Source organism: Scyliorhinus torazame, chromosome 3 (genome assembly GCF_047496885.1).
Source record: "Scyliorhinus torazame isolate Kashiwa2021f chromosome 3, sScyTor2.1, whole genome shotgun sequence".
Classification (NCBI taxonomy): Eukaryota; Metazoa; Chordata; class Chondrichthyes; order Carcharhiniformes; family Scyliorhinidae; genus Scyliorhinus; species Scyliorhinus torazame.
Window position 1 is genome coordinate 184,493,882 of NC_092709.1, and position 27,617 is coordinate 184,521,498.

Here is a 27,617-nt window from a genome sequence, read left to right on the forward strand (position 1 = left end):
CTTGCTGTTTCTTATCAGTCATATTTTTAATAGAATGTGCCTTCTGCCACAACACACGTTCGTGACAGGTGCCCCATTTTTGTGCTTTAATGACACTGCTCAAACATCTTGTAGAGAAAGCCAGTTTCATTCAAAACACCCACTGCATTGATTCCCTAATCAATGCCACGTTGCTACCTCACTGGCTAAGTCCACGTGCAATTGTTTACCCCTGGATATGATGCAATTCCTAATAGGCCTGTCTTAACTGATACCCACCAGGTTTCCAAAAGTTAAGAGCAGACTTTTACTTTGCATTCTTACTCCATTGAACAATGTCATCAGTGAGAGTGAAGACAATTGTAACCAAAAGAAAGTGCGATTGATTCAGCCTCTCATTTCCTACCCTGATGGCACGAAAGTCACAATCGTTTGACTTAATTGCATGAAACTGGGAAAATATAAAATGCATATTTTTTTAATTGTGCAGCTGCTTATGTGTTAGCATGTCAGGCAAGCAATGTTCCTTTTGTCAAAGTTTAATTTTTTTCTGTTCACCCAGTCTTCTGCCATTGAAGGAGTGGCAGTGTTGTTCAGGGGGAGAGCAAACGATCAGGGAATCGAACTGGCAGCAGCCAGATTCTTTAGCTAAAACCTCCTACCTTGTGGTGAAATGATACTGTGGTAAAATGGCGATTCAATCAGCAGAAGAAAAGCTGGGGACGTATAAAGCAGGTTTTGGAACTGACAAATATAAATGCCAGGCTTCCCTCAAAAGTGTGCGTGCACTTATAAAATGCTAACATTCACAAAGACCAATCAAGTTTCAACAGTTCCATAAAGTTCTAGTTGGGTGTGTATAATCTTAAGGTTGTAAGAGAGCACCTTGACTTTCTTCTTAATTATAAGATCCCGAAGATGATTACTTATCCTGATGTATGATTCCGCAAATGCTGGCAATCCTGCTATGTCTTACCCAAGTGGTCAGCCTTCAAGTATTGGGGAAACAACTGGGGATATGGGAACAGCAGCAAGATTTCCCCAATCTGTACATGCGTGCAATGCTCATAGAGACAGCTGAATAAAGACCAACAGTGGTTTTTCTTCAGCTTAGGAACCTACTATCATGTCTTCAATGCTGCCCTGTTTGCAAACTTAAAAAACACAAGGGAACAAGTCTTGGACGTTCCTGGTCAGAATCACTTAGTTTACCACTTGAGATTTTAAAAGTAAATAGTTCAGCTCATTACTGTGTAGTCTCATTCAATTGAGAATACTGCAAAACACAGTTGGTATTCATTTAAACAGCAAGCTGTGGCTCCTTGTTAATGTATGTGCAAAGCAAATACGGGGCTGGTTTAGCACAGGGCTAAAGAGCTGGCTTTTAAAGCAGACCAAGGCAGGCCAGCAGCACGGTTCAATTCCCGTACCAACCTCCCCGAACAGGCGCCGGAATGTGGCGACCAGGGGCTTTTCACAGTAACTTCATTTGAAGCCTACTTGTGACAATAAGCGATTTTCTTTTTTTTTTTCATTTCAAATTCCATTGTTTAGCGCAATCAGGGCTCGATTTTGACGGTCTCCAACCGTCCAGCTAAAAACTCACTGGCAAGTCCGTCCACCATGTGAAGTTTGTACCTTCTTCCCGTGTCTGCGTGAGTCCCATCCCCACAATCCAAAAAGATGTACAGGGTAGGTTAATTGGCCACGCTAAATTGCCCCTTAATTGGAAAAAAAAAGAATTCGGTGCTCTGAATTTAAAAAGTCCGTCCATCATAGCCATGACTGCCCCTCAGCAGTTTAACACTGGAAGCAGCATTAATTGATTTAAGGCGAGACACCAGCCCCTAAGATGTCCCCCTGTAGAGAGCTGGCCGGCTCTGTAATTTCAGCAATGCCAGACGGGAGTGGTGGCCGCTGTTGGGACTGCAGGCAGTGCCAATGAAGAGGAGTCCCAACATGAGGTAAGTCTGGAGTATTGCTGAGGCAAGTTTGCAGGCCTTGGTGAGGGGGTGGGTTTGAGAGGCTGGAGTGGCGGGAGGTAAAAGGGGGAAGGATGACCTTTGGGGGGTGGGAGGAAGAGGGATGGAACGGAGGAGTGCCTCTGTTGGGCCCGGGAGAGCTGTAAAGTGTTGCCCTTGCCTAACACCAGCCACACAGTTAATTCTGCTGGGCCACCCCCACTGCTGTGGGCAAAATAGAGGGAGAGTCCCATGTGGCCATTAATTGGCCACTAATGAGCCTAAAAAGGCCCACGGGTGGACGAGCTGTCCATTCCTGTAAAATTTGAGATGGGTCGGGGGTGTCCATGTAGGCAGCGGGCAGACAATGCATTGGATTCTGAGACCCCTATCCACCCCCCCTCCCCCCCCACCACACACACACACACACACACACACACACACACACTGACATTGCCTCCAAATCTGCCAGCAAAGGGAATGTAGAATCCAGCTCATGCTCAGGGGAGGCCAAATGATGGCCATTGAACACGTCCTTCTTGATACGTCAATGATCCAAATTACAGGTTAACTGTTGGTGATGGTAGTTTGAAGTGGATGTTTGAGGTGGAGGGGTGATTAGGGCGTGGGTGGTGGTGAAAGCAGGGATAGTCAGAACTTTGTGTTACCGGATCATGATGTTTAATTACAATGATTTTCTACAGCAAAACAAAATTTTTTGTTTGTTCTTGCACTCCCATCTCAACAACATTCTTCTGCACATTCAGGGTGTGAACCCAGTACCAGCCTGCTAGAGTCAGTGTGGTTGCTACTTATCATCTACAATATCTTAAATATGTTATTGTCCTATGTATGCATGCAATGTGTGAAACAAGATGGAAGTGTTTTAAAGGAGCTGCTAAGTGCTACATAATTCTTATTTTAATGTGTACTTAAATTTGGAACAACTATCATAGAGTAAACATCAGGGGCACTTTTTCAATCTGATCAGGTTCTCCTCCAGAAGAGTGCTTTTTAGTTTTTTTACTCTTGATTCGTAATAGAAGGGATGTCATTTGGGAAAATTCAAATAGAACAATTTCAGAGAAGGTGCATGAATCTCTCAGCATCAGGGAGGCTATTGCAGTAATTACTATAAATGGATTCAGCAATGACCATCATCATTTATGTAGCAGCTTTACATAGTAACGGGTGTCTATGTTACGAAACAAAATTTGACACCAAGTCACAGCAGAGGATATTTGGACAGATGGCCAAAGAGATGGGTTTTCAGGTGGAGCTCAAAGTAGCATGGTGATGCTCAGAGGTTTCGGGATAGAACTTCAGGCCTTGTGGCCAAAGAGCTGATGGCACTGCTGCCAATGGTGGAGCAATTTGGAGGTACTGGGGGAGATAGAGGGATAGGCAGGGACAAGGCTATAGAGGGCTTTGAAAACATATGTTCCTGCAAGGAGAGGGAATTGTGGAACTTGTTGAGAGGAGAGAGTTAAGTTCAGCTTTCTGGAAAAAAAAAAGTAAATGGCCTTTTCCTTATTCCTAACTTGGATTTCCTTGGATTTCAATTGATCTACAATGCTTAATTTTTAGTTGAAAGTAGGAATGGGAAAGCTGTCGGCAGCAATGTTGAAATTTATCGCACACCTGGTTAGTAAGTTGTCATCCGGTACTTGAACCTGCAACCACAGCAGGGTGAAAGGCGCTACTGATATGGGAAGGCTGGAGCCACAGAGACTGTTTTGGTACCCACTAACTTTGTTCACCACAGCCTCGTTAAAATGATTACAAATCATCAAAGTAGGATTCCCACAGACAAGTCTTTTCACAAGTCAAAGCTGAAGAACAGTGCCATAGTTTTTGTCATTCTTCCCCCCCCAGTGGGTTGCATGTTGGACACGATTATTTGCGGACCAGAAGTTTAATTTCTTTGTTACACCCAGGGTGGATTGTGGCATGGTCTGTTAGTACTCGGACACTGAATAACAAATCTGACTTCTTTTAAGCACCTGGATGGACAGTGTAATTAAAAGTGCTTGCACCTTGCTGCATCCATGGTTCTGGATCAGCATGATGGGCCATAATTAGGAGAAGTGGTGGCACAGTGGTCAGAGACCCAGGGTAATGCTCTGGGCACCAGGGTTCAAATCCCCCCATGCCAGATGGCAGAATTTGAATTCAATAAAAAATCTGGAATTAAAAGTCTGATGATGACCACAAAACAATTGTCGATTGTTGTAAAAACGCATCACTAATGTCCTTTAGGGAAGGAAATGTGCTGTCCTTACCTGATCTGTCGACATGTGACTCCGGATCCACAAAAATATGGGTGACCCTGAAATGGCCGAACAAGTCATTGAGTTCCAAAGCAATCAGGGATGGACAATGAATGATGGCCCAGCTAGTGACGCCCATATCCCATGAATGCATTAAAAAAAACTATGCTTGCTCGCTCATTGAAACCAGCCCATATGTATATTTGCCCAAATGGTCACATTTTGTCTCAACTTATTTGGCCTGGGCGTCACATCCACGTATGAAAAAGAAATACAAAATTCCGCCCATCATTTTTCGTTTTACTCCTCACCTGTCTTTTCGAACAAGTTAGAAAATTGTTGTTCTGTTGAACAGGTTGCGAGGGAAAAAACTTTACTTTGGGCAGGATTCTCCGACCCCCCCCACTGGGTCGGAGAATCGCCGGGGGGTGGGGGTGGGGGGGGGGGCGGCGTGAATCCCGCTCTGACGCTGGCTGTCGAATTCTCCGGCGCCGGTCTTTGGGCGGGGGAGGGGTTCACGCCACGCCGGTCGGGGGCCGTTGGCAGCGCCCCCCCCCCCCCCCGGCAATTCTCCAGGCCCCGATGGGCTGAGCGGCCGCCTGTTTTTGGCCAGTCCCACCAGTGTGAAATGGACATGGTCCATCACGGCGGGACCTGGCTTGTAGGCCGTCTACCGGAGTCCTCGGAGGGGGGAGGGTGATCATGGTGGGTTGGCCCGTGATCGGGGCCCACCGATCTGCGGGCGGGCCTGTGCCGCGGGGGCACTCTTTCCCTCGGCGCCGGCCTCTGTAGGGCTCTGCCATTGCCGGCGCGGAGAAGAAACCCCCTGCACATGCGCCATAACAAGCTGGCAGTTCTGCGCATGCGCGGGACCACGCCGGCCCTTCGGCGCTGGTTGGCGCGGCGCTGGCCTAGCCCCCGGAAGTGCAGAGGATTCCGCAACTTCCAGGTGGCCCAACGCCGGAGTGGTTTGCGCCGTTCTTGGCGCCAGCATCGGGCCATCCTGCCGATTGCGGGAGAATTCCGCCCCTTTTTCCTGGACTCAATAAGGTCCAACAACATGGAGATCATGTGTACTTGAAGAAAGTCAAGATCAGGAACTCATCGTGTGAGTCATCAGGAGTGTGAGGTTGTGCCTTGCTCATGTTAGTCATTAAATTTGTTCGGCCACTGCAGAGTTTACTTGTGGAAGTAAATGGTGGCTAGAAATCATGGGAAACCTTCAATGGGGGTATTAGCAGGGGCTGGTTTAGCACAGTGGGCTAATCAGCTGGCTTGTAATGCATAACAAGGCCAGCAGCGCAGGTTCAATTTCTGTACCGGCCTCCCTGAACAGGTGCTGGAATGTGGCGACTAGGGGCTTTTCACAGTAACTTCATTGAAGCCTACTTGTGACAATAAGCAATTTATTATTATTATTATTATTATTATTATTATCTGTTGAGGCTGGGTTGTAGCAGAGTTTATGCTGACCAGATTAAATTCTGAAAACATGTGGTACTTGCATTACCCAAATGGCCTTTTGTACCTTCACTTTGTTCAAGGAGACTTTACAATGTGTGACCATTTGTTTACCATAAAGCTTTAAACATGTGTCACGGGAGTGACCCCTTAAGCATGGTTTTCTACTTATCACATGGCTTCAGTGATGTCATTGCGTGGATGGAGCTGGGCTTTGGCTCTGAGAGTTGGTTTTTGGTTTCACTTTCACATTTGGCTGCTGTGGACTCAGACAGAGAACAGAAGTGTTTTGTTCCTGTCTTTCTATTTTCATTTTAAATATCTGTTCCAGTTAAAAAAAAAACATTGATTATAGCTACCTGCTGTTTTGGTAAGTTAAAAGATATAGTTTGCTTTCCGGAAGGGTTTAAACCAACTGGTGAGACGGGGTCAGAATCTCAGGGAATGTCAATCTTATTCAAGTGAGAATACAGTGTGCTGGGCCACGCCCTTGGAAAGGGGTTTTTGGTTTATGGGATCTTGTTTTTAAATTGGAACAGTTAAGGGGGAATTCATTAAGTGTTATACATAGATTATTGTAGCTGTGGGGTATCTTTACGTTTGTAATTGATAAAAATTCTTGCTGTTTGTTTATATAAATGTTAACTAAGTTCTTCGATTACAGCTTATTTTTATTAAAGTGTCTAGGAAGACTGTTGAATCACACCTCAAGTAAAGGCTCTTGTGCTCATGCTAGCCAAATTCAACAAATAGTTATAGATCAGGTAAACTCCATTATACACTTTGGAGTTTCTAAACCCTGGCACGTAACACATGCATGTGGCAAAGTATTGATGTATTTTATTATTAATAAAGGTCAGCAGGGTGGGGGTTGCAAAGGGGAGAGAGAGAGGGGTGGGGGCGAAGGTTTCCAGGAGAGAGGGCAGGACTGCCTTGAGGGTGGAGGACGGGTAGTGCTATTTCTGATCCACAAGAAGCAGGCTTACCTTGTGCTTCCAGCAACTCCCTCCTCCCTTTCACTGCCAGGTTTCCTGAACCCGGAGAAATCAGCAGGGAAACTATAACTATTAAATTGGTCTTGAAATTGCACGGTGGGAGAATAATTTAAATATGTTAATAAAGTTTCCACTTCTCCATGCAGGACACTTGGATGCTGCACGCCCATTGCCATGATTAGAGTGAGGTGCACAGATTTTGGATGATGTACCCAAATGTAAATCGTTGAGTTTTTTCTGTCCATTGTAATGATGGAACAGTGGTTAGCACTGCTGCCTCATAGCGCCGGAGACCTGGGTTCAATTCCGGGTGACTATGTGGTGTTTTGCACATTCTCCCCGTGTCTGCGTCGGTGTCCTTCCAGAGTCCAAGGATGTGTAGGTTAGCTACGGTTCCGGGGAGTGGGCCTAGGAAGGGTGCTCTTTTATTTTTAAAAAAATATATATCTTTTTATTCTCCTTTTTCACATTTTCATCCAAATTTACACCCACCAACAAACAATCAGTGGTAACAAATACAATGTCAACCCCCTGGTCAACAATCCCTTCTTCCAAACAACCCCCAACATTTTAAATACAAACATCAGAGAACAGGAATCCACATCCATCCATACATAGTCATCAACAACATACACAATCCAACCCCACCCGCCACCCCAACCTTTCCCCTCCCTAATGTTCAATGCCATCCAATTCTTGAAAGCGCACAATGAACAAAGCTCATGAATTATAGAATCCTTCCCCTCAACTCAAACGTCACCTTCTCGAGTGTTTAAAAACTTCGGCAGATCTCCCCGCCACGGCAGGGCACAGGGTGGAGAAACTGACCTCCACCCCAACAGGATCTGCCTTTGGGCGATCAGCGAGGCAAAGTCACCTCACAGCACAACCCCTCCTCCATGCCCTCTCCCAACTCTTCCTCCCACTTTTTCTTAACCCCTCCAGCGGTGTCTTCTCTTCTCCCAGAATCATCCGATAAATTGCCGACACCACCCCCTTCTCCATTCCCTCTGTGGTCAACACCTCCTCCAACAGTGTGGAGGCCGGCACCACCGGAAAGCTCTGTATCTCCTTAGCGAAATCTCGGACCTGCATATACCCAATCCATATTTCGCCTCCAGCTCCTTCAGTCCCGCAAACTGGCCCCCAGAAACAAATCCTTTAATGCCCTGACTCCCTTCTCCTCCCATCTCAGAAAACTCCCATCGCACTTCCCTGACTCAAATCTGTGATTCCCCCGAATCGGCATTTCCCTTTACCCTGCCCCCCAGCCTAAAGTGCTGCACAACTGCCTCCAGATTTTCAATGTCGCCACTACTACCGGACTCACTAAGTATTTCCCCGGGGCAGTCGGGAGCGGCGCTGTTACCAACGCCCTCAGCCCCGACCCCCTACGCAGACTATCCTCCATTCTCACCCACTGGGAGACCCCCCCCTCTAACCCAGCTCCTCATCTTCTCTGCATTCGTCGCCCAGTAATAATGTAGTAAATTCGGAAGACCCAACCCCCCTGACTGCCGTCCTCTCTGCAACAACACCGTCCTAATCCAAGCCACCTTTCTCTCTCTCTCTCTCTTCCCCCCCCCCCCCCACTCCCCACCCCCATTTAAATGAGGTAATCATCTTTTTAACCTTCTTGAAAAATGCATTTGGCAGAAAGGTCGGCAGGCACTGAAAAATAAACAAATATCACGGCAACACGTTCATTTTAATTGCCTGTACCCGACCTGCCAGCGACAGAGGGAAACCATTGCAACGTGTCAGATCTGCTTTCACCCTCCCCACCAAATTAGTAATGTTCTACCTACATTCTACCTACATTCTACCTACTCTTTCCCCCCCCCCCCCCCCCCGCCCCTCCAAAGTCCCGTGCCACCTGCATCCCCAGACACCGACAGAATGGTGTCCCCACCCTGGCCGAGACACCACAAAATATTGACTTTTCCCTAAATTTAGTTTATATCCCGAAAAAGACCCAAATACTCGAAGCAACTCCAAAAGGCCCCCCATAGCCACACTCGGTTCCGATATATAACAGCAAGTATAGGCCACCCCCCCCCCCCCCGTACTATCCCTTTCCACACCTCCGAATTCCTCAACGCGATAACTAACGGCTCAATCGCAAGCGTGAACAATAGGGGGAACATAGGACATCACTGCCTGGTCCCACGGTGCAGAGCAAAATATCCCGATTTCATATTATTCGTGTGGACGATCGCTCTCGGTTCCGTAAACAGCAGCCTTACCCAATCTACAAATCGTGGCACAATACTAAACCGCTCCAGAACTGTTGCTAACTTTGGTTGGCTCTTAAATGTTGCTCGTTGTGTCTTTATACTTAATTTGCTCTGTTTCGATAACCTTTGCTCTAGCGTCGCCAGGTATCTTTATGATACCGCCACGAGGTTCAAGTTCAAGTGCTGATCAATAACTCAAAACACCACTTAGTAAGATTCAAATCAAAACATATTTATTATACACAGTCAATCACTACTCATGCCTAAAACTCTACTTACTAGACTATCTCTAACACTAAAAGGCCTATACTTAGCTTCGAACTGGCCCACCAGGTCAGGGGGACAAATCTCCTTTCATTCAATTCTGAGTCTGCAGGATTCAAAAGCTGGTATGGACTGGTAGCTAGGAGCGCCTATCTCGTAGCGTGCGTTGACTGGAGACTTACTTGGTTGATGCGGCAGCTAGGCAGGTCGCTGTCAAGGGTTGTTTTGAGCTGCTGAGTGACCCTGCCAAGAAGGACGAATTGAACTTGGGGTCTCTACTTTATAGTCCCCAGGGGCTTCGCGCCGTTCGGGGCGGACCCCGTACCTGGTTCCAAGTGATTGGACTACTTTCCGATCACTTGGAACGATTTCTCGAACACTGGAGTTGTTCCCTGATCGCCGGGCAGTCCCTAAGTGTCCGTTGGCCTTCCTTTGTCTGGGCTCCTGCTGGCGCCGAGGAATCTGGCTTGGCCTTATTCACCTTAAATGTTTCCAATTGGGGATTGTTCATTAATATGCAGATGGCTGTTGGTTTCAGTGCTGTCTGGGATTCTGCAAGTTCTAATACACAGGAAACATTGCACCTGCTAGTTTTTCCTGGCTTGACTGAATTTCCCTGTATTCTTTGCGGATCTCCATTTTAAGTCAGGAAGTGGCCAATCCAGGTGGCTACAGAACTGCCACCAAATACCCCCATTCTCCTCGGTCACCCGCCTTCTCGGCGTCCAATGCCACAACCACCTCTGTCTCCCTCCCCTCTGCTGGCGCCATAACCACATTCAATACTTTCCTAATGTTCGAAAAGAGCTGCCTCCCCTTCACAAACCCCGTCTGATCTTCCCCTATCACCTTTGGGAGGCACTCCTCCAACCTACCACCAATACCATCGCCAACACAAAAGTGATATGGGCCTATACGATCCACATTTTATCGGATCCTTATCCTTCTTGAGAAACAGGGAGATTGATGCCTGCCCCAAAGTCTGTGGCCACACCCCCCTTCCCTATTGCCTCCTCAAGCATCCCCGCCATTAGCGGCACCAACTTACGTTTACATTTTTTTTTTTAGAAAATATTTTATTGAGGCATTTCTAATTTTAACAATTTTAAACATCAAATTTCAACAAAAGAAACACAACAATATAACCAACAAATCCCCTGAGCACAGACTCCAGTCAGCATGGCTTACACAATGTCACCTTCTCCAACTACACCTCCGTTGGTTCTCCTATCCTTACTCATCTCTCCCATGCCTCCTCTTTCCTCCCCCACCCGCTTAATTTTTCTTGAAGAAGTCGATGAATGGCTGCCATCTCCCGAGTAAACCCCTGCAACGAACCCTTCAAGGCAAATTTAATTTTCTCGAGTCTGAGAAACCCCGCCATGTCACTAACCCACACCCCCGACCTCGGGGGCTTTGAGTTCCTCCACCCTTGTATGACTCCGACAGACAGTGACCCAAGCAGGAATAGACCCTGGGACTCTGGAGCTGTGAAGCAACTGTGCTAACCACTATGCTACCGCACTACGAACTCCAGCACCAGCTCACTGAACCTCCCGCTTTGCATTGCCCAGTTCAACAGAGGTGAGGGGCTGGAGCACGATAGCACAACGGTTAGCACAGTTGCTTCACAGCTCCAGGGTCCCAGGTTCAATTCCCGGCTTGGGTCACTTTCTGTGCGGAGTCTGCACGTTCTCCCCGTGTCTGCGTGGGTTTCCTCCGGGTGCTCCGGTTTCCTTCCACAGTCCAAAGATGTGCAGGTTAAGTGGATTGGCCATGATAAATTGCCCTTAGTGTCCAAAAAAGGTTAGGTGGGGTTACAGGGATAGGGTGGAGGTATGGGCTTAGGTAGGGTGCACTTTCCTAGAGTGGGGCAGACTTGATGGGCCGAATAGCCTCCTTCTGCACTGTAAATTCTATGATAACACCTTCTCCATCAAGTGGCACTTGTGGAAGCAGATGATCACTGCCCTTACAGGCTCATTTAATTTTGGCATTGGCCTCAGCGACCGATGAGCTCTGTCCAGTTCATACCGGGAGGGCTCCTCACCCTCCCCCATCAATTCCGGCAAAATCTTGGCGAAGTACTCCGTCAGCCTCGAGCCCTCCAGCCCCTTGGGCCATCCCACGAGCCTCAAATTTTGCCACCTTGAGCGATTCTCCAGGTCCTTTAGCTTTGCTTGACGCTCCTTATTGGCCTCGACCACCCGCCACAGCTCCCAAGTGAGTGACACCCCGCTATGGGGTCACAAATGCACCCTTTATGTCGCCTTCCCTTTCAGGCCCTTCCCCCTTTCAGGCCTCAACTCTTGGCACTGCCAGGGTGCCATGGGGAAGTGCCATGTCCCCAACCACCCAGGGACTAGACAAAGCCCCCAGCGTCGTCATCACGACTAGCTTCTGGTGGTGGAAAACAGTAGTGATTCGCACTGGCTTCACGTTGTCTCAGCAGGTGGGAAAATGGAGGGTGCTGGGAGATTTTGGTTTAAAGTAGATTTTGAATATGTAAATACTCCCGGCAATGTGGCCGGTGGTTCTCCCCCCATTTTTTTTCATGTGTTTTCTGTTGTTCCTTCCTTGGATGTAAAAGATTATTTTTATTATGGGGACAGAAAGTTTCAATTCATTGCAATTATGAATATAATTTTGGGCAGCACGGTAGCATTGTGGATAGCACAATTGCTTCACAGCTCCAGGGTACCAGGTTCGATTCCGGCTTGGGTCACTGTCTGTGCGGAGTCTGCACATTCTCCCCGTGTGTGCGTGGGTTTCCTCCGGGTGCTTCGGTTTCCTCCCACAGTCCAAAGATGTGCAGGTTAGGTGGATTGGCCATGATAAATTGCCCTCAGTGTCCAAAATTGTCCTTAGTGTTGGGTGGGGTTGCTGGGTTATGGAGATGGGGTGGAGGTGTTGGCCTTGAGTGGGGTGCTCTTTCCAGGAGCTGGTGCAGACTCGATGGGCCGAATGGCCTCCTTCTGCACTGTAAATTCTATGATAATCTATGATAATGTGACTTCGGAATCCAACGTTAATCGTTTAGATTCAGGTTTTGTTAGAGATGCAAATTTACTTACTTTAAATGTAGGGGTACAGGTCTCTGGCACAGTGTCTGTCCCTGTTGCTCAGAAGGGAAGGGGGAAGAGGAGTAGAGCATTCGTCATTGGAGACTCCATAGTTAGGGGGATAGATGGGAGTTTCTGTGGGAACGAGAGAGACTCCGTTTGGTGTGTTGCCTCACAGGTGCCAGGGTGCGTGATGTCTCGGATCATGTTTTCGGGATCCTTAAGGGGAGGGGGAGCAGCCCCAAGTCGTAGTCCGCATAGGTACCAACGACATAGGTAGGAAAAGGGATAGGGATGTAATGCAGGAATTCAGGGAGCTAGGGTGGAAACTTAGGTCAAGGACAAACAGAGTTATTATCTCTGGGTTGTTACCCGTGCCACGTGATAGTGAGACGAGGAATAGGGAGAGAGAGGAGTTGAAAACGTGGCTACAGGGATGATACAGGACGGAGGGTTTCCGATTTCTGGATAATTGGCGCTCATTCTGGGGTCGGTGGGACCTCTACAAACGGGATGGTCTACACCTGGACCAGTTGGGTACCAATATCCTGGGGGGGAAATTTGCTAATGCTCTTCGGGAGGGTTTAAACTAGTTCAGCAGGGGCTTGGGAACCTGAATTGTAGCTCCAGTATACAGGAGGTTGAGAGTAGTGAGGTCATGAGTAAGGTTTCAAAGTTGCAGGAGAGTACCGGCAGGCAGGAAGGTGGTTTAAAGTGTGTCTTCTTCAATGCCAGGAGCATCCGGAATAAGGTGGGTGAACTTGCGTGGGTTGGTACCTGGGACTTCGATGTTGTGGCCATTTCGGAGACACGGATAGAGCAGGGACAGGAATGGTTGTTGCAAGTGCCGGGGTTTCGATATTTCAGTAAGCTCAGGGAAGGTGGTAAAAGAGGGGGAGGGGTGGCATTGTTAGTAAAGAACAGTATTACAGTGGCAGAAAGGACGTTTGATGAGGACCCGTCTACTGAGGTAGCATGGGCTGAGGTTAGAAACAGGAAAGGAGAGGCCACCCTGTTAGGGGTTTTCTATAGGCCTCCGAAAAGTTCCAGAGATGTAGTGGAAAGGATTGCATAGATGATTCTGGATAGGAGCGAAAGCAACAGGGTAGTTGTTATGGGGGACTTTAACTTTCCAAATATTGACTGGAAACGCTATAGTTGAGTACTTTAGATGGGTCCGTTTTTGTCCAATGTGTGCAGGAGGGTTTCCTGACACTGTGTCCAGTGAAGCAGTTGAGGCTCCTTCTTTAAACGTTTTTAAGAAAAAGATAGATACCTTTCTAAAGAATAATGGGATTTGGGGATATGGTGTACGGGCCGGAGAGTGGAGCTGAGTCCACAAAGATCAGCCATGATCTCATTGAATGGCGGAACAGGCGCGAGGGGCCAGATGGCCTACTCCTGTTCCTAGTTCTTATGTTCTTATGTAGATAGGCCAACGAGAGGTGAGGCCATATTGGATTTGGTACTGGGTAATGAACCAGGACAGGTGTTAAATTTGGAGGTAGTGATAGCACTTTGGTGATAGTGACCACAATTCGATTACGTTTACTTTAGTGATGGAAAAGGATAGGTATATACCGCAGGGCAAGAGTTATATCTGGGGGAAAGGCAAGTATGATGCAATGAGGCAAGACTTAGGATGCATCGGATGGAGAGGAAAACTGCAGGGGATGGGCACAATGAAAATGTGGAGCTTGTTCAAGGAACAGCTAATGCGTGTATTTGATAAGTATGTACCTGTCAGGCAGGGAGGAAGTGGTCGAGCAAGGGAACCGTGGTTTACTAAAGCAGTCGAAACACTTGTCAAGAAGAAGAAGGAGGCTTATGTAAAGATGAGACATGAAGGTTCAGTTAGGGCGCTCTAGAGTTACAAGTTAGCTAGGAAGGACCTAAAGAGAGAGCTAAGAAGAGCCAGGAGGGGACATGAGAAGTCTTTGGCAGGTAGGATCAAGGATAACCCTAAAGCTTTCTATAGATATGTCAGGAATAAACGAATGACTAGGGTAAGAGTAGGGCCAGTCAAGGACAGTAGTGGGAAGTTGTGCTTGGAGTCCGAGGAGATAGGAGAGTGCTAAATGAATATTTTTCGTCAGTATTCACACAGGAAAAAGACAATGTTGTCGAGGAGAATACTGAGATTCAGGCTACTAGACTAGAAGGGATTGAGGTTCATAAGGAGGAGGTGTTAGCAATTCTGGAAAGTGTGAAAATAGATAAGTCCCCTGGGCCAGATGGGATTTATCCTAGGATTCTCTGGGAAGCTAGGGAGGATTTTGCTGAGCCTTTGGCTTTGATCTTTAAGTCATCTTTGTCAACAGGAATAGTGCCAGAAGACTGGAGGATAGCAAATGTTGTCCCCTTGTTCAAGAAGGGGAGTAGAGACAACCCCGGTAACTATAGACCAGTGAGCCTTACTTCTGTTGTGGGCAAAATCTTGGGAAAGTTTATAAGAGATAGGATGTATAATCATCTGGAAAGGAATAATTTGATTAGAGATAGTCAACACGGTTTTGTGAAGGGTAGGTCGTGCCTCACAAACCTTATTGAGTTCTTTGAGAAGGTGACCAAACAGGTGGATGAGGGTAAAGCAGTTGATGTGGTGTATATGGATTTCAGTAAAACGTTTGATAAGGTTCCCTACGGTAGGCTACTGCAGAAAATACGGAGGCATGGGATTCAGGGTGATTTAGCAGTTTGGATCAGAAATTGGCTGGCTGGAAGAAGACCAAGGGTGGTGGTTGATGGGAAATGTTCAGACTGGAGTCCTGTTACTAGTGGTGTACCACAAAGATCTGTTTTGGGGCCACTGCTGTTTGTCATTTTTATAAATGGCCTGGAGGAGGGCGTAGAAGGATGGGTGAGTAAATTTGCAGATGACACTAAAGTCGGTGGAGTTGTGGACAGTGTGGAAGGATGTTACAAGTTACAGAGTTGACATAGATAAGCTGCAGCGCTGGGCTGAGAGGTAGCAAATGGTGTTTAATGCAGAAAAGTGTGAGGTGATTCATTTTGGAAGGAATAACAGGAGGACAGAGTACTGGGCTAATGGTAAGATTCTTGGCAGTGTGGATGAGCAGAGAGATCTCGGTGTCCATGTACATAGATCCCTGAAAGTTGCCACCCAGGTTGAGAGGGTTGTTAAGAAGGCGTACGGTGCGTTCGCTTTTATTGGTAGAGGGATTGAGATTCGGGGCCATGAGGTCATGTTGCAGCTGTACAAAACTCTGGTGCGGCTGCATTTGGAGTATTGCGTGCAATTCTGGTCACCACATTATAGGAAGGATGTGGAAGCATTGGAAAGGGTGCAGAGGAAATTTACCAGAATGTTGCCTGGTATGGAGGGAAGATCTTGTGAGGAAAGGTTGCGGGACTTGAAGCTGTTTTCCTTAGAGAGAAGAAGGTTAAGAGGTGACTTAATTGAGGCATACAAGATGATCAGAGGATTGGATAGGGTGGACAGTGAGAGCCTTTTTCCTCGGATGGTGATGTCTAGCACGAGGGGACATAGCTTTAAATTGAGGGGAGATAGATATAAGACAGATGTCAGAGGTAGGTTCTTTACTCAGAGAGTAGTAAGGGCGTGGAATGCGCTGCCTGCAACAGTAGTGGACTCGCCAACACTAAAGGCATTCAAATGGTCATTGGATAGACATATGGACGATAAAGGAATAGTGTAGATGGGCTTTAGAGTGGTATCACAGGTCGGCGCAACGTCGAGGGCCGAAGGGCCTGTACTGCGCTGTTATGTTCAATGTTCTATTATGCAAAAACAATTCACAACTGATCCTTGCCTTGCACTTATTTCATTCCCATGTATTGAGTTGGACACTTGACAGTTTTATTTAGCTGATGTGGATCTAATGTACTAGCTTGCATTTATTTTCCCCTTTGATTTTTTAAACTTCATTTACAGGGTGTGCTCTTCACTGGCTAGGCCAGCATTTATTGCCCATCATTAACTGCCGTTGAGAAGGTGGTAGTGAGCTGCCTTCTTGAACCGCTGCAGTCCACGTGGTGTAGGTAAACCCACAGTGCTGTTAGGGAGAGAGTTCTCATGTGATCCCATGACAGTGAAGGAACAGCAACATATTTCCAAGTCAGGAGGGTGTGTGGCTTGGAGGGGAGCTTCCAGGTGGTGGGGTTCCCAGCGATCTGCTGCTCTTGCCCTCCTGGATGGCAGTGGGTCGCAGGTTTTGAAGGTGCTGCCTAAGGAGCCTTAGTGAGTTCCTGCAGTGCATCTTGTAGATGGTACACACTGCTGCTACTGTTCGTCCATGGTGGAGGGAGTGTTAGTTTGTGGAAGTGGTGCCAGTCAAGGGCGTTTTTTGAGTATTGTTGGAGCTGCACTCATCCATGCAAGTGGAGAATATTCCATCACACTCCTGACTTGTGCCTTGATGGATAGGCTTTGTCGCAGGATTCCTAGCATCTGACTTACTCTTGTAGCCACAGTATTTATATGGCTAGCCCAGTTCAGTTTCTTGTCAACGGTAACCCGCCAGGATGTTGAGAGTGGGGGATTCAGCGATGGCGATGCCCGTCAATGTCAAGGGGCGATGGTTAGATTCTCTCTTGTTCCAAATGGCCTATTCCTGGCATTTATGTGGCACAAATGTTACTTGCTACTTGTATCGTCCAGATCTTGCTGCATTTGGACACACACTGCTTCAATATGTGAGGAGTCACAAATGGTTCCGAACATTGTGTAACCATCAGCGAACATGCCCTCTTCTGATCTTATGTTGGAAGGAAGGTCATTGAAGTAGCTGAAGTTGGTTGGGCCTCGGACACCCTCCAGCTGTGATGTCTCGGGACTGAGATAACTGACCTTCAACAACCACAACCATCCTCCTTTGTGCCAGGTATGACTCCAATCAGTGGAGAGTTTTCCCTCTGATTCCCATTGGCTTCAGTGTTGCTCAGTCTTTGTTGCCATACACGGTGGATTTCAAGGTCAAACACCCTCGCCTCTCCTCTGATGTTCAACTCTTTTTGTCCATGTTCGAACCAAGGCTGTAACAAGGTGAGAAGTTTGGTGGCACTGGCAGAATCCAAACCTAGCGTTCATGAGCAGGTTATTGCTGAACAAGTGCTGCTTGGTAGCACTGTTGATGACTCCTTCCATCGCTTTACTGATGAATAAGATTAGACTGACAGGATGGTAATTGGCTGGGTTGACTTTGCCCTGCATTTTGCGTACGAGACATACCTGGGTAATTTTCCATATTGCTGGGTAGATGTCAGTAGCTGTACTGGAACAGCTTGACCAGGGGAGCAGCAAGTCCTGGAGCACAAGTACTATTGCTGGAATATTGACAGGACCGTAACGTTTGCAGTATCCAGTGCCTTCAATACCTGCCCTGCAAAGGTGTGATTACCATAAGAACTTCTCAACACATAGAAAATGATCAAGTTCTGTTCAGAAACACTGCCTGTTGAAACACTGCAATGTTATATTGAAAAGCTCTAGCCTAGTCAGTCTCCCTGTACCACTCTGCCCTTACCACTCCACCCCACACCAATAATATTTCAGTAAATCTGCAATAGGCAAGGATGGAAAAGTATCTATGACTCCTTCACTGTGTTCCTCATCTTTGTACTTCTGTTGCTCATATCCAGCAACATCAATAGATTTGGCAAAAACATTGCAGTTAATATTACCTGACAAAATGCGAAAAGATGAGGTAATTATGGCGGTGGCTAAGCATTTAAAGTTGCCGGAGATACAGTGTGACTCATTGGAAATGGCAAAAATTCAGTTAAGTGTTAAACAAATGGAATGTGAGAAAGAATTAAAGCAGCTTCAATACGAAAGAGATAGAGAGGAAAAAGAAAGAGAAAGGGAGATACAGATCCGGGAAAAAGATGGAGAGAGTGTTTGAACTTCTGAAAATGGCCATGAAACATGACAGTCAGTTAAAATTGACAGGCGTAAAGTGAAACGTACAGTTGGATGATAGTGATGAGGATAGTGAGAAAGAGCGTCATCATCGAAGGCTTGGTGGGGATCTATTTAAATATGTCCAAGCATTGCCAAGGTTTGATGAGAAGGATGTAGAAGCCTTTTTCATTTCATTTGAGAAGGTAGCTAAACAAATGAAATGGCCACAGGACATGTGGGTATTACTGATTCAAATAAGGCAGGTAGGTAAGGCTAGTGAAGTGTTTGCATCACTACCGGAGGAGGTATCTGGGACGTATGAGGACGTGAAAAAATTCATCTTAGGTGCACTAGTGCCTGAAGCCTACAGACAAAGGTTTAGAAATTTAGGGAAAGAATTTGGTCAAACATACATTGAGTTAGAAAGGCTCAAACAGAGTAATTTTGATAGGTAGATAAGGGCTTTGAAAATAGACCAAACGTATGAAGCTCTCAGAAATTATACTTTTGGAGGAGTTTAAAAGTTCAATTCCTGATGTAGTGAGAACTCATGTGGAAGAGCAGAGGGTTAAAACTGCGAGATTAGCAGCAGAAATGGCAGATGATTATGAATTAGTTCAAAAGTCAAAGTTTGGTTTCCGACATCAGTTTCAGCCGGTGAGGGATAGAAACTGGGGACATGAGAAATACTCAAGTGGTAAAGGTAAAGGTGATCTGATGGGAGATAATAAGGAGAGTGTACCTCAGATTAAAAAAAGAAACCCAGGACTGTTGAAAAGAAATTAAAAGTTTCAAATGTTTTCACTGTAATAAACTAGGCCATGTAAAGTCACAGTGTTGGTGGGTGAAGAAAAGCACTGGGAAGGCTGATGTGGTAAAACAGGATAAGACAGTGTGGTTTGTTAAAGTGGTAAAGGAAAGCCCAATGGAAGCGAAGGAGGTGCAAAAGATTGTACAGCCTGATCAAGAGGTGATTGATAAGAAGGTGCCAGATCTCTTTAAAGAATTTACTTGTGTGGGTAAAGTTTACTTATGTGTATCAGGAGGAGCAGGTAAAGAAGTCACAATTTTAAGAGATACGGCAGCTAGTCAATCTTTAATGGTGGTAGTAGGAGTAATAGAGAAACTATCTTGTCCAGGAATACAGTTTATCTTGGGTAATGATATAGCTGGATTGCAGGTGGGAGTGATGCCTATTGTGGTTGATAAGCCAGTGGAAAATCAGACAACTGAAGTGTTGAAGGACGAATATCCTGGGATTTTTCCGGATTGTGTCGTAACAAGGTCGCAAAGTTACATGTTAAGACAAGAGGAGAAATCAAAGAGTAAAAATGAAGTTGAAGTGCAATTATCAGAAACGATTTTTGATCAGATGGTTGAAAACGAACAAGAATAGGTGGAGAATGAGGTGGATATTTTTAGTTCAAGAAAATTGGCGGAGTTACAACAGAAAGATGGAGAAATAAAATGGATGTATCAGAAAGCATACACTGAAGAGGAATCTGAGTGTATACCAGAGTGTTATTACCGTAAAAGTAATGTCTTGATGAGAAAATGGAGACCTTTACATATGCAAGCGGATGAAAAGTGGGCAGGAGTTCATCAAGTAGTATTGCCGGTAGGGTATAAAAAGGAGGTGTTGCGAGTTGCATATGAGGTACCAGTGGAAGGTCATTTGGAAATAAGGAAAACTCTAGGTAAAATCCTGAAACAATTTTATTGGCCTGGGCTACATAAAGATGTAGTTAAATTTTGTCAATCATGTCACACATGTCAAGTGATAGGGAAACCTCAAGCAGTGATAAAACCAGCGCCCTTAATTCCAGCATTTGAGAAACCTTTTACAAGGGTCCTTATTGATTGCGTAGGACCGCTTCCTAAAACCAAAAGTGGGAATCAATATCGTTTGACTACAATGGATGTGTCTACTAGGTTTCCAGAGGCCATTCCAGTACGTAATATTACAGCTAAAAAGATTGTGGAGGAGTTACTTAAATTCTTTACTAGATATGGACTACCCACAGAAATACAATCTGATCAAGGATCAAATTTTACCTCCAGGTTATTCAAAGAGGTTCTGGACAGCTTAGGAATAACACAATTTAAATCAACTGCGTACCACCCAGAATCGCAGGGAGCTTTAGAAAGGTGACACCAGACATTAAAAACAATGTTGAGTGCTTATTGTCAAGATTATCCAGAGGATTGGGATAAAGGAATTCCATTTGTACTATTTGCAATTAGGGATGCACCTAATGAGTCAACCAAATTCAGTCCTTTTGAACTAATTTTTGGTCATGAGGTAAGAGGACCACTTAAATTGATTAAGGAAAAATTGGTAAGTGAGAAATCGGAACTTACGTTATTGGATTACGTGTCAAATTTTAAGGAACGATTGAATAGAGCAGGTGAATTGGCTAGACAACATTTGAAAGTTGCACAAAATGTGATGAAACGGGTCGCGGACAAGAAATCTAAAGTTCGTAGTTTTGCCAGTGGAGATAAAGTTTTAGTGCTGTTACCAGTGGTAGGTGAGCCTTTAAAAGCAAGGTTTTGTGGACCTTATCAGATTGGAAGAAAATTAAGTGAGGTGAATTATGTGGTACAAACACCAGATAGAAGGAAGACTCATCAAGTGGTGTCATGTGAATATGCTTAAAAGGTACTTTGAAAGGGAAGGAGAGAAAAAGGAGGAGGTTTTAATGATTCTAACTCAAAGTGACAAATCAAATCCAGATGACAGAATTTGACATACCTCAAATTAAATTGGAAAATGAGGATGTTCTTAAAAATTGGGATAAATTGTTCAGTTACCTTCCAGAGGAAAAACGGACTGACCTGAAAGAATTATTGATATCACGTGGGCAAGTTTGTGGAGATAAATTGAGACGTACTAAAATGGCTATACATGATGTAGATGTGGGAAATGCTGTTCCAATCAAACAACATCCGTATAGACTTAACCCTTTAAAATTGGCACAGGTTAACAAAGAGATTAAGAGTATGCTTAAAAATGGCAGAATTGAAGTGGGTTGAAGCCAATGGAGCTCACCCATAGTGATGGTGCCTAAACCAGATGGTACCCAACGGTTGTGTGTGGACTATAGAAAGGTTAATGCAGTTACAAGAACGGGCTCTTGTCCTATCCCACATTTGGAGGATTGCATTGAGAAAGTGGGACAATCAGCATTTTTTCCAAACTGGATTTACTTAAAGGTTACTGGCAGGTACCTTTATCCGAAAGGGCAAAGAAGATTTCAGATTTTGTGACTCCAGATGGTATATACCAATTCAAAGTTATGCCATTTGGCATGAAAAACGCCCCAGCCAATTTTCAACGGTTAACTAACAGTCGTTTCAGAATTACCCAATTGTGTGGTATACATTGACGGTCTGGTAATTTTCAGCCAGACATGGAAAGAACATTTAAAACATCTGATGGAGTTATTCGATCGACTTCAGGAGGCGGGTTTGGTGATAAACCTAGCCAAAAGTGAATTTGGAAAAGCCCAAGTCGCTTTCATTGAGGAGTTTCCGATACCCTCAAGATGAAGGGAAATAATGCGATTTCTTGGCATGAGTTGATTGGATCGAACATTTGTGCAAAGCTTTTGTAGCGTGATTGCGCCACTGATGGACTTGCTGAAGAAACGTCGAAAATGTCAATGGACAGCAGAGTTTCAACAGGCATTTGACTGCCTGAAAGCTGTGATAACCAATGCTCCTGTGTTGGAGAATTACAAGGGACTCTGCGATCAGATTGAACTAAAGTATCTGACTTTAAAGAGAAATGCTGAGGCATAGAGAAATGGATGGATCGTGCAGAGACCTTCTTGTTCAAAGAGACTGTCAATCAAGAAGGATTCCAGTTGGAGGGAAAAAAATGGTCTATATTATTATACCTGTTTGCGTGTGTTTGTTGAAACAAAAATGTATATTTACTGTGATGAAAAATGAAACCACCTTGAAGTTGATGGGGGGGGGCGGAGGTGTCATGTGAGAGTACCTTTTAAGAAATGGGTGTTTAAGAAATGTACCTTTTAAGAAATGGGGGTTTATCAGTGATGTCAGAGTGTGGGTGGAGCTGGGCTGTTTGTCAGCTTTTTACTTTCGTTTTAGGCTGCTTGCTGCAGGGCGTGTTTTAGTTTCGTTTTCAGAGCTGAATAGCTGCAGTCACAGCCAGAAAGGGGTATTAGTCTCTCTCTCTGTAATCTTAAAACTGTAAATCGATCCTTTGGTGATTTAAAACTAATAACTGCTCTCAGTAGTGACTTTAACCTGATGTTCTTCTGCTTAAAGGTTTTTTTTAAGTCTTCTGGATGTTAAAAGGACAGCTTACGGATTACTTAGTGTTGTATTCTTTGGGGGTTGTATTTGAATTAATGGTTGCTAAGATGTTCACTGTTTGTTTTAAAAAGGTTAACTTGAGTTAATAGAATAAACATTGTTTTGCTTTAAAAAATACTTTTCCATTTCTGCTGTACCACACCTGCAGAGTGGACCGTGTGCTCCCCATACCACAATCTGTTAAAAGTTGTGGGTCAGGTGAACTCCATGATACACTTTGTGGTTCTCTAAACCCTGGCCCATAACAGTGTACAGTGGTATAAATGTGGCAGTGCGGTGCACACCATGTTTGCCAGTGCATTCCCAATGGCCTGGCTATATATAAAGCCACCTACTGAATCTGTATCAAATGACAGGTTAGTGGTGGTGTTAATCAAGCCCGATCATTTTTAGTTACTTCACATTTAAAGTTGTTGCTCATTCTCTTTTGTGCACAAATTTGGATGCAGAATGAATCTTCTCTGGCTGAACAAGGGATGTTGGAATATGTGTGGACAGTATTCTACAGTTGCTCTTTAGTTGATTTTATATTGGTCTTTCAGTGCTTCCAGTTCTCAATGCAGCTTTCCTGCAGCTGGCAGCAGTATCTTATTAAATCTGGATGGGCGTGGTGTAATTAGTGTGATGCATAACAAATGTGAATTTTAAAGTTGTATGGTGGGGGGGGGGGGGGAGGGGGGGAGGGGAGGGGAGACCTGAAATTGATCTTTAACAAATAGATTAATTTTGGTTGATTAGCGAACGTGTCAGCCGAGGACACTAAAGAAAGCAGGTCAAAAACTTCAAAAAAGCTGCCAATTCAAAACTGAGCCCTAAACATGGGTTTCTGACATTTGACAAACAGTAAGTTAAGAGATGGGTATGTCAAACGTTCCTACAGTTATATTGGGGGGAAATAAACTGTTAAAGTCTGAAGAAGGATGCAAGTGTTTTCAGAATGGATGTAACTTGGGAAATGCAAAATGGAACCTTGTCAATGGAAACTTGAAGTTAACAAAGTTAAAATGTTAAACTCTCATTCCAAATGCTCCCTTTTCCTATCATCTCTAGTGCTTCTCGAAGGACATACCCGTTTTACATGTTAATTGACCACATAGCTCAGAAAATGCTAGTCTAACTGTAATGCTGCTTGACTAGGGGAGTGGCAAATCTGGTGGGCAAGTTCCAGCAGTACAATTAGAATGTTGTCAAGGGCCCAGAGTCTTCCTGCATCAGGTTATCTTTGCCAATTAATACAATGCAGAGTGAGTTAAATTGGCTGGACCATGGCATTCATGATGGTGAAAGGTTGGTGTCACATCAGACTAATATCCTTCACTAGTCCTAACCTGGAGAAGCATCAACATCTCTAGCTATTGCTTGTGGGAGAGACACTTTAGAAATCGTTGAACACTCCACATGTCTCAGCAGCAGTCTTTCTCAGAAGGTCACCACCGAAGAGGAGATCAGTTGTGCCAGCACAGCCATACAAAAGTAGTGCAACCGGGCCTTTGACAACAGACACTTCCACTAGAAGAAGCCAGTTCTTCAGCGTCACAAACATGACCGTGTGAAATTACCTCCGCAGTTTTGAACACTTTATCGGCATGCAAAATAAATGACTTCTTTCCACGACTGGAGGTTGGCACCTGATCACAAGGAGGACAAAAAAAAACATTTTAAAGACACTCTGAAGGCCTCGTTATCAAGAACAAATTGACAGCAGTGCATGGGAGAAACCTACCGCAAACTGTGCAATGCGGCGGTGTCTCATCCAATAAGACGCCACACAGTCCGAAACTCACTGCATAGATCCTGCTGTGGAGAAGTGACGAAAGGAAGGGGAGAACAGAAACCTAGCCTGAGAACCCCCATCCCTAAGGACAACTCTTGCCCTCTCTGCCCAAAGACCTGTGGCTCCAGGGTTAGCCTGCTTGTTATCTGAAGGGACGCCAATAATGAAACCTGGAAGAACTTATTTAATAAGCAATGAAGAACCTAGGGGAATTTGGCCCCTCCAACCGCCCACCCCAACCCCCATGTTACCACTTTCTATAATTATCCGTTATTGCCGAACTGGAGTTTCAATTGGTAGAAATTGCTCTTCTTGAAAACTAATTTTGTTCAATTGTATTTCATGATTTACAAGTCTGCCCATAAAATCTTTCCGCCTCTCCTCTTCTTTCCCTCGCTCCCCCCACCTCAAGACACTTCTTAAAACCTGTTACTTTGACCATATCTTTTGGGCACCTGGCTAAATGTTTATTTTTGTCAAGTTACACTCCTCTGAAGGAAGTACCTTGTTTTGAACAATACTGGATAGGTAGAGCTTCCATGTGATAGTGCGCTATTTCCAAGTTTCTTTATTAAATTCAGTCAGAAATATCAGTCAGTAGATGAGAAACATCAAGTTTTGTCAGAAGTGAAATGCATCACCATAATGGTTCAAGAAGGTGGCTCACCTCCACTTTCCCGAGACAATTAGAGGTGGGCAATAAATGTTGGCCTAGCCTTGGGCTTTGGAAATTATTTTTCAAAACCCTGAACTACAAATCCTAATGTTGAATGGACGGCGATTTCAATACAAAATGAATTTCCAAATCAGCGGATACGATTGAACGACCACATTGCGTCTGAAAAGCAGCTCGCCACAGCACACCATGGCCAATAGATGCGAGGATTCCCCACTCCAGGATCTACCCGGCTCGCAACCCCTCGCAAGATCGCGTAAGATCTCGTGAGGTGTTGCAGTGTAAATCCCGTCCATTGTGGGCAGGATCACGTTTTGGCAAATCTGCATATTAAAGTGAGACAGCTAGTCCCCACTTAATATGCAGGTACCCGGGGCGTTGGGATCTGTCTCCTTTACCTCAGAGACTTCAAGTGAGCGCTGTTTAGTAATGGTCTGCACAAACAGGAACTAGACAGAACGGCATTCGCGTGGGTCTCCCAGGGAATCGGAAGCCCACAGGTGCATGCACTTTGGACAGGAAGGTATCCTGACACTGCTAGTGCCACCTGGGCACTCTGGTGCTACATGTCTGGCCAGTGGTGCCCTGTGCAGGTGTTTGTGTGTGGGGGGGAGGGGGGGGCGGGGGCGGGGACCCTCCCATGGTGAGTTGGGGCTGCATTGGGCGCTCCAGAGATCGGGGAGCCATTTATAAATGGCGTCCTGATCTCTTGCTACACTGAGGAGTTCTAGTGAAGGGAGCCCCTCCATGCAGAAAACGGGACATTATTTGTGGCCTGGACCCCAGTTCCCCACTGAGCCCCCTATCTAACCTGGGTGCCGTTTAAAAGTGTTGTGTTTCTCAGCGCTGCGAGCGCCGGGAAACATGCGGCTAAACGCATTCACTATGGGACCTTGTTCTCGTTTATTTAAATCCCGCCCAACAATGTTTTATTAACTCTGTGATTTGTTACTGATTCAAGTTCTCAGCATTGTACCAGGGTGCTGATTTATGAATTCAAGACCATTTGGCTGAATTAACATTAACAGTTTTATAACACAACTTTAAAAAAAATCTTTTACAGGTGTACCCCGGCAACACCGTGGTGAAATATGGAAACTTCTAGCAGAACAGTACCAGCTGAGGTATCGGTTACCTGTAAAACAACGTCCAAAGGACACTCCGTATGAAGAACTGTTAAAGCAGCTAACGTCTCACCAGCACGCAATACTTATTGATCTTGGTAAGTGTTCACTTCATTGAGAGCTACCCGCAGTGTCTGAAGTCAGCCGGGCATACTCAATACCAAATAACTGTTTCTTATTTACAGTGGTCCTAGACTTGAAGATCTGAGTCTATTTACTTTTAGCATACTGTATACTGAGATTTGATCGAATGGAGGTATTTTAATATAAAAAGAGGCTAGGACACATCCCTACTGGTAGATTATTTCAGTTCAACAGATGGGTGAGCCACAGTTCACACAGTTAAGCTTCACAATAGTAGGACTACGGGGCTGGTTTAGCACAGGGCTAAATAGCTGGCTTTGAAAGCAGACCAAGGCAGGCCAGCAGTGCGGGCTCAATTCCCACACCAGCCTCCCCGAACAGGCGCAGGAATATGGCGACTAGGGGCTTTTCACAGTAACTTCATTTGAAGCCTACTTGTGACAATAAGCGATTTTCATTTCATTTCTCTTCATATATCAAGTGAATTTATTTTCCCAAAGAGTTGGGAGCCTCTGGAATTCTTTGCCAGTTTGGGTGTTATGCGCTGACTGCCTGTCTTTAAGTGGGTGTTGGACTGGTTCATGACTGGAGCAGGTATGAGGTAAGTGGATTAACAGTTATCTACACATTGGCAATATGACCTCCTGGTTTAGTTTTGATTGCCATAGGGGGTTAGAAATAAATTTTTCACAGTTTCTGTTTTGCTTTATTGGCCCTGTGTTCTATTTTTTCCCAGCAGATTATCTGTAGGAGGATGCAAGCCGAGATGCTGCAGGCATCATGATTGTGGGCTAGGTTTGCTGGACCAGCTGGTCTTTTCCTGCCCATCAATATTCATATGTTTTAATTAGTAATCTTTATTGTCACAAGTAGGCTGACATTACCACTGCAATGAAGTTACTGTGAAAAACTCCTAGTCGCCACATCCCGGCGCCTGTTCGGGTACAGAGGGTGAATTCAGAATGTCCAAATTACCTAACAGCACGTCTTTTGGGACTTGTGTGAGGAAACCGGAGGACGCGGAGGAAACCGACGCAGACATGGGGAGAACGTGCAGAGTCCGCACAGACAGTCGACCAAGCCAGGAATCAAACCTGGGACCCTGGCGCTGTGAAGCAACAGCGCTACCCACTGTGCTACCGTGCCCAATAAAGAGGTACATGGAAAAAAACATGCGATTCTCCTAGCTGACATTATACACTTAATGGTCATGGTGAATGTTTTTGTTATGTGGAGTTCCATGTGGTGGAAAACCTGAGCTACCCATGTTTTATTTACAATCATTGTTCAAGACTCACTTTAATTATGAGCGAACAGGAGATTAGGATTAGTTTCACACTGGTATAGCAAAGAACTAGCTCATGACTGATGAAATGCCCTCCATGGTTTTACAGATTATTCCCAAGCACTAAGCTCCTGACAAAGTACTGATAGAGTTTGAGTGTGTTCTGTTCCCCCAAGGCTCAAGTGCCTCTTCAAGACAGAGTTTGCAAATGCAA

At 45.3% G+C, this 27,617-nt stretch overlaps 1 protein-coding gene across 7 annotated transcripts in view; it reads left to right on the top strand.

Annotated features, from left to right (window-relative positions):
* The window catches only part of tbc1d1 (TBC1 (tre-2/USP6, BUB2, cdc16) domain family, member 1), a 393,938-nt gene that overhangs the window by 312,753 nt on the left and 53,568 nt on the right, over positions 1-27,617 (top strand). For all 7 annotated transcript variants that reach the window (XM_072496556.1, XM_072496559.1, XM_072496560.1 and 4 more), the window contains one exon: positions 25,974-26,132. In XM_072496556.1, coding sequence (XP_072352657.1) covers positions 25,974-26,132 — 159 coding nt within the window. The remainder of the gene's footprint in view (positions 1-25,973; positions 26,133-27,617) is intronic.